This window comes from Varroa jacobsoni, unplaced genomic scaffold, assembly GCF_002532875.2.
Source record: "Varroa jacobsoni isolate VJ856 unplaced genomic scaffold, vjacob_1.0 scaffold_973, whole genome shotgun sequence".
Lineage (NCBI taxonomy): Eukaryota > Metazoa > Arthropoda > Arachnida > Mesostigmata > Varroidae > Varroa > Varroa jacobsoni.
The window spans coordinates 222,881-235,475 of NW_019213875.1; the positions used below are offsets into that span (position 1 = coordinate 222,881).

General features: G+C 40.9%; 1 protein-coding gene across 3 annotated transcripts; it reads left to right on the forward strand.

The window, feature by feature from the left end:
* The first annotated feature begins 5,865 nt into the window (after positions 1 to 5,865).
* On the forward strand, positions 5,866 to 11,283 carry LOC111265427 (uncharacterized). Of its 3 annotated transcripts, none has more exons than XM_022842101.2 (6): positions 5,866 to 5,942; positions 6,259 to 6,391; positions 8,503 to 8,553; positions 9,348 to 9,566; positions 9,750 to 9,782; positions 10,997 to 11,283. In XM_022842101.2, exons 2-6 carry the CDS (start codon positions 6,275 to 6,277, stop codon positions 11,123 to 11,125), a joined length of 549 nt encoding a protein of 182 aa, XP_022697836.1. In that variant the 5' UTR covers positions 5,866 to 5,942; positions 6,259 to 6,274; the 3' UTR covers positions 11,126 to 11,283. The 3 variants fall into 3 exon arrangements, with proteins under 3 accessions (XP_022697836.1, XP_022697835.1, XP_022697837.1); XM_022842100.2 differs by having other exon boundaries at positions 5,872 to 5,961; XM_022842102.2 differs by having other exon boundaries at positions 5,927 to 5,985.
* The last annotated feature ends 1,312 nt before the right edge of the window (positions 11,284 to 12,595 follow it).

The following is a 12,595-nucleotide window of genomic DNA, read 5'->3' on the forward strand; positions in this document are numbered from 1 at the left end:
ATACAATCGTAGCATTATTACAGATTTTTCAAGAAAACTGTTGACAAACAGGCTTGCACGTCCAGGCTTGCATAGACTGACTCAGAGCAAATAAGGCTCGTCACAGCAAAAAAAGTAGCTTTAAAGGTGGCGGAGCAAAGGAAAGCCAACCTGGTGGGCTGACCTGGATGTTCAACGAGTTACAGTTACTTCTCCACCACTCGCCACCACCGCCCATTTCCCCTCTCTTTCCTTCAAAGTGTAACCCCCTCATCGTCCGCCCAGTACCCCTGTAATTAGCTAATTCGCCGAAGGATTCTGTTTTTTTTGTTCGTGAATAGTAGTGGAAGATTTCTCTTCCTTCCTTACTGCTCGGAATACGCTTGGCGTTTCGTACGCGCCGTTAAAATTTGTTCATTAGCTAATTGTGATCGTTCTCTCGGTTTTAACAATCCGTGCCTGATTCGACGGGTGTGTACAGGCAGATATCCGCTTCTCGTAACGGAAGCTGCAATGAATGCAACATCAAGCACTAGCACAAGTGGGGTGCTCACATGGCAGGAGCGGGCCAATTGTCTCAATTTAGTTAATCGCTAACTGTCACGGTACGCATAAGGCATTTCCAATCCACGCTTTGGTTAATATATATATATATGTCTACATAGAATCAGTCTGTGTAATATCTATAATAACATCTAGTGCCATAAAAACATCTCCTTATAGCGGTTGAGTTGCTTTGAGTGACTCTTCGTGTTTCATCACATTACAGCTTGTTTAAGATCAGAGCAACGCTAATTCGAAAATCATACTCTACATTTCGATGGTTGTACTCAAACTCATTTAGTAATAATAAAAAACACTCTGCATAGGTTATACAGGCAGCCCTCAAGCAACACAGTAGTATCTTTGTCTTTCTTCAAATGGCTAGGATGTAGGAACAGGAAAAATAAAACGTGGGGAAGGCGTCAGGCCAAACTGATCGAATAAGACACAGTAGCGGGGGCAATAGTGAATAACGGACGGGTGAGGAAAATGCGATTGTGATGAAACGGAAGCAAGTGGAAGAAAACGCGTGTGGATGTAACAGCAGCTGATTAAAACAAATTTAAAGCTTAATTAACAATGCAAAGTGTCCACCCTCGGTGGAGAGCGCACCGCTCAGCCGGGAGAAGGCTCGTTTTGGCTTGCGCGCAGGCAATAGCACTGCCCTACTTTAGCAGGCGGATAGGAAGACGGCCAGGGCTGCGGGGGACGCTTGGCAAGGTCTGAAGAACTAATAAATGAGCTAACTCAGTCAAACGATGCTTGTTTAGTAGTTACATTCGGGCATCAGTCGATTTACTTACCGAACGCTGTCGGCTGTTTTGGCGGCCGGGTGCTCGACGATGAGATGGGGCTGGAAGGCGGCCGACGCTAGCCCGTCTCTCCATTCGGGTTGTTCAGAAACGCAAAAGGCCGACCGAGCTTCGACAAGCTGAAAGAGTTGAAAGACCATTGAAACGCCGTCGAATATATTATCGTTATTAGTCTTTGAAGTTCGAACAAATACAGGGGTAAGTACAATGCAAGTTGGCCGTTCCGGAGGCGGCATAGGCGGAGAGCAGAAAGTGTAGGGGAGTCCGAGAGAAGATCCTGATTAAGCGAGCGCTGTGCTACAGTCGTCTATATACACAAACACAGACAAACGCACACCTGTGTATAGAATAGGTGCCACCCATGGCACCTGCCCAAGAGTAAGCCGGTCAACAGTTAGTAAGGCTAATTTAGCAAAAATTAATATATTCATTGTATGAATACTCGAGAATATGAGTAGATTCGGGTATGGACTCCGGGCGAGCTCATTGTAGATTTGAATAAAAAAAATGTCACACAGGAATAACGCAGCAACGTATGTATACATTTAAAGTTCTACTATTTAGCTGTTTGGAAAAAAAAAACCGTAAAAAGCCATGTACCGTATACCTTCACGTACCTAAATGATATAACAAGTGGAAAAATCAAAGTTTTATTGAAAAACAGAAAAAAAAACAACGATAACAGAATGAACCAAGCGGGACAGGTTAACGTCCGACGTATTGAATGTAATTGTATTCCCTCATCGAGGTTATGAAATCTTATGAAGGTTATGAAAAGACAAATATTCTGCTTTTGAAATGACAAATATCAAATATATGAGTAAAGATTTTTCTTAATAAGAATGCTGAGTAAGAGAGATTAAGAGAATGCTCTTTAATACCCATTTCAATAAGCCTTTGGCTTTTTTTAAATTTTTTTTTTTGATATTTTTATTTGATAAGTTACTAACGTGCATGGTTCGGGTGAAGACGACAGTTCATCCGTTTCCTGCGTCACGCTGCTCAACATTTTCCAGCTAACTGTTTATTATACAATACCCGTGAACAAAGTGTATTGCCTGGTGTTCCCACCTTGTGGTGTGGTCTACATAGAGCATTATTCCAACACACATAGACCTCGATATGTATATGGTAGTAGAAATTTACACCTGCTCGAGCTAACGTAAGCCTGTAGCTAATTAAAGTTAACTAGACTTAAGCACTATTGCCCAGCTAGTGTACAGGAGCGCTCACAACTTTATACTTTGTCCTGCACAAATATAGCGCCAATGATTTTCATAGTTATCTATATGTAGCTACTCTTACCATTTAATCAAAAAAAATGTATGTCATCTATAGAATTTTACATTTTATAAGTTATAATACCGATTCTGCAGTATCAATATTGTCGAGTGACATCTGGTGGTCCGATATCGAGCGAAATCCTAATGACGTTAACCGCGAACGAGGTAGCTTCGAAAGGCCGAAAGAACGCGGTGCATCAGGGCTTATCCAGACACGTCCACTTACTCTTTGACCTGCTTCGTCCAGCAACGCTATGCCAATCATATATTCACAATCAACTATTTACGCATATATTTACATTCAGCAAGTGATACAATTGTTCGCCTCACTGTCTTTATGTAAAGCAGCAGCAAGCACAAGGAACCACTTTCGATCCCGCTCCGAGCTTCGACGAAGGCGTTTCGCGCACGCGTAGCAAAAGGGTGACATCCTGCACATTTTCAGGCCAAGCAGGAACCGAATAAAGAATCGTTGGGGGGGGGGGAGTGGGGTCAACAACACTAGCATCATTTGGCCCCCTCTCCTCTTATGGCTTCGATATGCTCGTTTCTATCCGCCGTTGCAGTCGCGTGTACTTCGACCCCCCCATTGAGAATGGTAGTTGCGACAAGACAGCTGTATAGGGAAATAAACGCTATCTGCAAGTTCACATATGCTAAGTAATACTTACATGTATTTGTAGAAAAAGATAAAGACATTCACACACGCACCGACATGTATAGCTTTTGAAGTCTTCTGGTGTAGGGTATCAAACCTATATACGAATGAAGAACTTGGTATCACTTCTTTTTTGTGGTTTAAAATTTAGCGGCTTTAAACACACAAGGCTCGATCCTTTGAGCCGTATCTCAAGACCAGATATCGTCACTTTTAAAAAATGCAATAGTGCATTGCACCAAACACTATGTCATAGGCTGGAAGCACTGATCAAGCTATTACGAGACGCTAAAAGGCAGCGCTTCAGAGTATGGTCAAGTTCACGTGGTCAGCTTTATATTGCGTCGAGCAAAATCGGTACGTGGTATCTTTTCAAATACAGTATCTTCACTAAATTTAGCTTATTATTATTATTATTATTGAGTATAGCAAACTCTTTATCATTACCGTTTTCTAACTTTGTCAGATACACGAAAAAACACTTAATGAATTAATGCAGCCATCTCTGCAGAGAAGCCAGAACAGTCGTATCGTCACATTCACCATTTATTCTTCCGTCGACGCAAACGTGTCGGCACTACGCTTCCAGGAAATCTTATTGGACAGCAGCTTTGCATAGCTGATTACAGATGGTCGAGGCGATGGCGCAGAACTGTGAAAGGAACAAGCCAATGCTGAATGGTAAATCGTGTCAACTCCAATTGAATGAGTGTCAACCTTTGCTTGCTGCCTTCGATTGTTCCGTTACCTCAGTCTTTTTATTCCTTTGTTTTATCGGGTATATTTCTGTCCGCTGCTCCGTCGCAGTCATTCCCACGAGATCAGCAATCCTCGTACGAAGTCGTGCGTTAACTTCTCTAAGACAATGACGTTGATGATAGATTACGTTAAATTAACTCAAATCATTCAATGTTTGTACAGCTAATCGTTCGTGTTAAGCATGAGTTTAACACTTACGTCTGCGTAAAACTTATTCAATAGGTTTTGTATTATTTACAGTTGATTTGCGATAGATCTAGCCATAGACGTTGCGTACAAGTATCGGCTTGTTAGAAAATCTATGCGATCTAGCGATTTGGCACGAAACGTCTAATCAGTCACTGGTAAAGTTCTCTGAATTAGAAGGCTACGCTTCTCTTTTAACCAGATTCTACCTTTTGATCGTTCAGCCATGAGATAATGGCTGATTTTTCGAACGGTTTTCGCTAACGAGACTTCTCGCTCGCTTCTTCACATATTAACCACAGCGCAAACTCTAAACTAATTCGGTTTAAGCTTGTTCTTCGGCAATATCTAGCAACAAATTGAATCCTTTCGATTCAATGTTTTACCAGACAACACCTCTAACAAATCGTTTCAGCTTCATGCAGCTTCAGTGCAGATGCGCTGGGTCTTTTAAAATACATCTATGATTACTTCCGCGCCGAACGGCCTGAATCTACTCAAGCCAAGATCTGTTCATGTCTAGTCGTTGCCCCAAAGCCAGACCTATCGCAAGTTACTATGTTTCGTTCCTATGATAGTAGAAGCACATATTGGGCTGACCTTAGCCCTTTCAGCACACTTTTGAATGTGCACCTTTTATTTTCGCCTGAACACTAGTTAGTACTATATACAATTATCGCTCAAGTGTTAAGCCATACAGACGTTTCTTGAAGACGCCTTAGTACAAATCATCCCTGTGAAATCTGGTACATCACAAATCATCTTAGATTTAAGTCTGTTTCCTTATATATTCCTATATATAACGTTCTCAATATCAATTATATTTCAAATAATATCGAATAGATCAGCTACACAGGTTCTTTAAATAATCTAAGAACGGTAGTAAGATCGACAACATTCGTCAGTGCGCCCGTTAACTTTCTAAAATGTTTCAAAGGACTTAATAAAATAAAGGTATGCATGTCATATCTTGTGTATCTAGTAGAAAATTATTTTGATTTCTCACGGCCTCTTCGGATCGCATCGCCGGCTAGTTTGTGAACACAAATCGGCCAACGATACGATCAAACGGTAAAGTCCGCTTTGAATTATTAGCGTACATTGTGATTAAAACTATATATCAATTGAACGGTAACCGCACGGTCAATAGGCAGAATTCATTGATATTTTTTTTTAGTTTATTTCAGGGCGTAAATAACTTGGCCTGAGACAAATACGCAAGCAGAAAGTAATTCCGAAAACTATTTTGCTTCTCAAACGAAATTCGACATCTACGTAGCACCCCCAAAAAGCTTTCTCTAGCACAACATTGTGGAACGAAGATCGTTCGGCTAAAGTTACAAGCCCAAAGTACTCATTGTTTTACTTATACACAATACATCTCCATAGGGTACCATGTTACGTTAATATGAACCAGTCAGAGTGTAAACGGTCGAATAAACGCAGGATTGCACCTGCATGGCGCCTTAAATTGTATTTTGCGCTTGAATTTTTTAGTCGAATTGTCCAAAAGTTCATGCTGAAATAAGGCCCTAATCGCTCATAAAAAAAAAGAACTGCAAATACATTTTTGTTTTGGCTCTGGCAACTTAGAGAAGTGAAGTTAATACCTAACGAACCGCAACGTCTCACAAAGTAAATGAGTCAATTTATCTCGAAAACGATGCATATTCCTGGGTAAATCCCATAGGTTTAGAGGAACCATATTGTCACAAGTAGAGTGTACGCATAGAATTTCACGGTTTGTTTCAACTTGCCTACATATGTACATATGCATTACTTTGGCTGAATTTTATGACCTAAGCTGCCCCCAACCATATTCCGACTTTTTAGCGTCTTTTTCGCAGGTCATTTTAGCTCTGATTGAATTAGTAACATATTCTTCGTATACGACGAGATTTTATCCATGTGTAGTTTCAATAGCAGCAGCAGCAGCAGCAGCAGCAGCAGAGAACTTAACGAAGTTTTCAGAAAAGACTTACCGTAGTCTGTTAAAAAAGGAAGAGCGTGCAATGTGTGTTCTTGCTTGTCATTTCAGTAATCTGCACTCAACAATGATTCGTCGATTGTTGATTGCCCTGGCATTTATTGGCGCAGCGTTTTCCTTTCAAAGGGGTGACCCACATGTTGCATGTTATACGAACGACCAGGAATCCGAATTCATCGAATGGGCAAGTTCTGTCAAACTTCCTTAACGAGTTTTGATTTTTCATACAGATACTTGCTGTTGCAGCCAGTATAGATTAGGTCGTGCTTGCACCTGTGTGCACGCAGTTATTTGTAGCTAGGCATAGTTCATAGCACAACCTGCTTAAGATTGCTAGATTTGGTCACGAATTTTGCGAGCGTGAGTGTATCCGTTCTTAATGTAGGGATTTGATTCGCATCTTGGGATTGTCGCCGATCCAAGTGAGCCATAGAAACATCGTTTCCACTGCAAAGCACCAGCAGACAATATTTACAAACGTTAAGACTGCCGGCTTTTCCAAAAAGGGAAGAGCGTTTTGTCCGCTACTTAAATTCTTGCCTCTACTAAAGCCGACCGTATCGGACGATTCTAATTAGTCGCTTAAATTACCAGCCGAAGCTTCAACCGAATGTTCAATACTAGTGGGTTGACAGAGGTAAAATAATATCTCGTGTAAGTTTTACCCGGGGCGTTTTCTGCTTTCGTTAAACATCAGTCTTATTGGAAGAAGACGGAGCACATACGAATAAATATCATAGCCTGGATAGTGCTCATTTGATTCTCAGCAATAGTTCAGTGACGTGGTTCGGTAGATTTCCAAAGGGAGGATTCTTACCTGCACAACTGGACATGCAGAGAATCACGAGTGCGATAACTTGTTGTTAAGTTAGAGGAAAGTAGAAGAACAGGTTCTGCTCAACCTCAACTTCAGCAAGAACTTGCTGGTCAGTTGCAAGTTGTAGCTGACAGAACATTTTGCATCATCTTTACAGATGCCTGAAAAGTGGTTTGCTCATAAGCTTCATGACCAGGGGACGACAGGCACAATCTTAGGCATCAGATTTTTATATACCAAATACCATACTCCGATCCTGGGCAAGCAAAAAACGGTAAAGACGTCCTTGCAGGACTCGTGAGCTTTGTTTTTTAATGAGTTTTTGCGAAAATAGCGCTTCTTACAGGGTTTATCTGCCAGGTCCCAAGCTCCCAGGTTATTGCTTGTTTAGATCGATTCCGAATCTCTTAGCTAAAATGGGGTTTCGAAATTTCGAATTCAAATGGAGCCTATAACTTAAAACAAACGAATTACGCCAGTCTGAAACACGTCGAAAATCACTAATTATTTTTTATTATAGCTTTTAACCAAATTTGTATCTCTATCCACGGATCGATAGGTCCACAGATCTATAGGATCACAAAAGTTCGTTCAAGTAATCGTCCGTACATACGAGCAACACGCGCATTGCTAATGAAATGGCAGCAGAATATTTGATAGGAAAGGTTGATACTATAAGAAAATGGAACTGGAAGGGTTTCATATAGTACATCCTGTTCTTTATAAATGTTATATACCATTAGAAAATATTTGTTACGCATCCCCAGTGGAACTGACTTTTATCCCTTGTAAGGACATCCAGATTCTGAGGTAATATTCTGTCGAACCTATAAGTTTATCCCAGAATAGAAAATGTTTTGTACTAGATGTTGCATCGAGTCTTGCAGCGTCCTGCATCCATGGCGTAGCTCGATTAGGCCACACATAGATCAGTTGAAGACTTGCTATAGGCAAGAAGACTTGACTTGCTGTAGGCAAGAAGACTTGACTTGCTGTAGGCAAGAAGACTTGACTTGCTGTAGGCAAGAAGACTTGACTTGCTGTAGGCAAGAAGACTTGACTTGCTATAGGCAAGAAGACTTGACTTGCTATAGGCAAGAAGACTTGACTTGCTATAGGCAAGAAGACTTGACTTGCTATAGGCAAGAAGACTTGACTGACTTGCTATAGGCAAGAAGACTTGACTGACTTGCTATAGGCAAGAAGACTTGACTGACTTGCTATAGGCAAGAAGACTTGACTGACTTGCTATAGGCAAGAAGACTTGACTGACTTGCTATAGGCAAGAAGACTTGACTTGCTATAGGCAAGAAGACGTTAGACACCAAAATAGGTAATCAAAAGTAGTTGTTTCACGTCAGTTTGTGTATAAACAACTACACTACAGTAGAAAGTTCGGAATCGTATTGCCACTTCCTATTGTTATACGATAATAACATTTGTAATAATAACTATTGTTCGTTGTCATTCGTTTTTAGTGGAATGAGTGCACAGCTCTGTGCAGCTCGACAACAGCTCCGTATAACCTGGTAAGTTTCTTTACTTTATGATCCCTTCATACCTGACGGCGTTTTTAGCAAAATCCGTTCGATCAGGTTGATTTAGGTATATAAATATTAGGAAATGCCCCCAGTAACATAAAATAATAATAAAATAATGATCTTCGAACTAAGGAACGTACTTTGCTCAAATCTTCTGAAATTTCGATCAATCAACCCTTCGATTATATACGGTATAATTAGCACATCGTCAGTGTTTGACGTTAGAGAAAATATGGATACGAAAGCAACGTTCGAATAGTCATCTGCCATAAAGAGTTCCCACATTGGGAGCCTGAAGAAAAGGCGAGATGGTTTTAATTTGAATAAAAGGATAACGGAGTTGGAGATGGAGAGAAAGAACCTTTGTGACAGTGTACAACATTTGTCAGCCATCAGCAAATGAAAAACGTAGAAAGAATTCTAAACGATAAACGTTTTCTGAAGAACATAATAACATTTGCGTGTATTACTGTGTTTGGTATATTGGCCTCTAGAGCTGGTGAACAAGCACCATGTTTGTGACAGCAATATATCATATCCATAGACGTAGACATAAATTTCGGAAGCCTAACATCGGTATAGGAAAATACACTGCATAGATCTATCTGTCTATCTAGCTGCATCTATCTAGCCCCCGATTAGATGCTCGCAATGCCGATGAAGCTGTCTGCATTACGGGTCTCGTTGCGAAAAACCCTTAATAGCTTAGGTCAGTTGATTTTGGATGGAGTAATATATAATAACAGTATCTTTAATCCGCCTTGAACACAACGGGATCTTAGACACGCGTAGTGATAGAAGGTGCCACGTGTGGCCCCACTGAGCTATTCAAGTGCCGGGTAGCTACGGAGGACCCCGTACAGGATAAAGTTGAATTGTTGGGTGGTCAGGGGGAGTGTGTCTACGAAGGTACCGAACCAACGAAAAGTTGGATTCAGAAACAGTATAGCCCAGTCATCACCTGTTTCGAAGCGACCTCGATCGACTCATTCGCTGGTTGGGTACGTGGCCTACATCATATGTAGGCATATCACCATATAGGAGTGAGCGTATTCTCTACGTACACATATACGAAAATAGTTGTTGAAAAATTTTTCATAATATGTTTATGTTATTGGAACTTTAGCAGTACAATATACTTCTTTTCTCTAAATGAACAGTATTGTTTGAAATTGAATTTACAGGTGAACGAGTGTACAGTGAACTGCTCTGTAAAAGTATGTAATTCGGACTCTTTGCATGTGATGGTTGCAAATGGTAACGATGAATGCACCCTTATATTGTGACCTATAGGATCAATGACGACCTAATGCAACAAACGGCGTTATCGATCCGATCTGGCCGCCTTACCTAAAATGCATGTTAATTGTTAGCTGTTCCAACACTATTTTTTTTGCCTATTGCAAAACTCGTCCAAAAGATAGCGATCAATGCAGTCAGTTCCGATGGCCGAAGTCCGGCCCAAGGCAACAGCTTGCTCCTATTGCTCAATTAAAGAGATTCGCAAGGGTTACGACCGCATTTCTTTGTCACAGAGTTGTATAAATTGTCTTACGAATGCGTCTGTTAGAGGCATGTTTTGACCACAACTAAACGTAGTCCCCACTTTCCATCTGGTAAGTTATCAAGCTAGCTAGTGAGTAGATGATACCTAATCTCGCTCTTCCGATAATTACGTTACGGAGTAACGATCCTGCGTGGTGGAGCCTTGGTTTGCAAGTTGGAGCGAACGAATGTGATTTCGTTAACGCTAGAAATCCTTATTGCGCGAAACGGATTTTGCCAACAGAAGTTGTTTTCCGAGAAAAACCGAAGAAATATTGCCGGGGCTTTTCATTGTCTTCTTGAAGGTTCGGGCAACATGCGGCTGAGCAGAGCGCCTCAGTCGTATGATTTGCTTCTTTCTCTTACTTCACTTAAGTCGCTTGCCATCCAAACCGATGCCACCTGGATCTGACCAGGCGTAGTTCGAGAAAGCAACATCTGAGCGTTTCTTATCGACAACTTATGGGAATCTTCAGAATCACTAAACCGATTGGTTGTGGTAAATCGAATTATGAGTCTTTACTGGCCTGTTTTACGTAAGAGTTGTCGTAAAACATCTCCGTACAAGCTCTGTGAGCGAAGATGATCTCTCCTAGTCATTAGAATTGCTAATCAGAGGCAAAGTAATTAGCTTTAGTCTCAAAGAGTTCATTGCTATCAATCACCATTGGCAGAATCGTCTGTAGAGAGCAGAATCGTGTGCTTGCATGTCTGTAGAGAGTAGAACCAGCTTGTACGGACTGACACCAGCTGCATACGGACTGACACCAGCTGCAAACCTATCAAATCTTGCATATTTGTCATCAATCGTGCATAGATAACCCGTCGTTTTTTTATCTGTCGCAGCGATATCTATAATTATATTAATTTCATCATGAATATTTAGGGTCTCTCTGAGCTTGTCGTGCAAACTGGCAAGCCATGTGGTAAAAAAAGGAATCTGTTCGGCCATATGAAAGGAAGGTGCAGGACGATTTCTACCGACGAAGGATCTGTTGGAAGCTGTAGCTGCTAATGCCAGTAGCAACCGACCCTCTTGAGCGAGATTTTCGGGACCCATAACAACTGTTTTCAACGGTTCTTTATTATACTAATGATTACGTGTACAGCTTCGCTGACGATATTTGTCTATTCACACTTACTCTGACCTCGTAATAAACTTTGCTATGGCCAGTTCTGCGTCGCTTTACTTTCTATACTTTTTAGTACAAAGAACTCGACATAGATTCGTGGTCCTTCATCTATCTTTGTAGTAAAAATATCTACGCTGCTATCGAGGTACAAAGATTGAGCATCTCATCAGCGTTGTGGCTTGGATATCCTACAGCCTTATGAAAACCATTTTGTTCGTTTCCCGCACGAGCACCAAACGACGCTCTGTGTATAAAAATTACAATTTTGGGTTCTTAGATACAAACAGGGCATAATATTATCGTAGACTGTAAAGATGATAACGTATATCGGTTATCTTATACTTCGTACGTTCTCGATTAGCAGATCTTAAAACCTAACTAACTATGGTTAAATCTATAGTGACTCAGTTGAATAGTTAGTTAGGTTTTAAGATCTGCTAATCGAGAACGTACGAAGTATAAGATAACCGATATACGTTATCATCTTTACAGTCTACGATAATATTATGCCCTGTTTGTATCTAAGAACCCAAAATTGTAATTTTTATACACAGAGCGTCGTTTGGTGCTCGTGCGGGAAACGAACAATATGGTTTTCATAAGGCTGTAGGATATCCAAGCCACAACGCTGATGAGATGCTCAATCTTTGTAGAAAAAATAGTAGAAAAAATTGTTAGCTAACATCAGTGCAACTTTACCTGCTGTGCACGATCAATCGAGTCAGATCGGATATGCATGAATTGCGGACATAGTTGCGTCATCTACGTATATTACAGTTTTACTCTGCTAACGGTATGGGGGATACGAAGACACCAACCGCTAGACTGAAATCTGTTTCACGGCTATCGGTCACGGTCACTTTACACCTGATAGAATGTTGAACGCGTTTGATTTTTTACCCATGATCCAGGCATAATTGGTGTCTTGTCGTTTTTTACACACCGTATCACTTTCGACGGATCTTCCCGTGTTTAGGAAAGACATTGAAATTTACTGATTGTTCCACATCAGTCTATCGTAGACTGTGTTGAAATCTAGGCAACGTTGTGTAGCTAACTGAAATAAATGCTGTTCGCGGTATTTCAGCGACTGAGCAACGGAATAGCAGAGTAGTTCGAGTGACTTCGAAATGACTCAGGGTGTCATAAAATAGAAATTTGTTAAGGTCTTTTACAGGCATTGGCTTAATGCACAGAGGGATTCGAGGTTAGCGTAGCTCACAGGATGTGGGCTATTTTTGCTTGAAACGTGCAATGTTACCAAGTGATCTGAGTCCCGAAACATTCGAGGAGGTATCATTCTTGTCGATTGTTGTGTGCCGAGACGAAGTTAAGTCCATTTGTCGAATTGA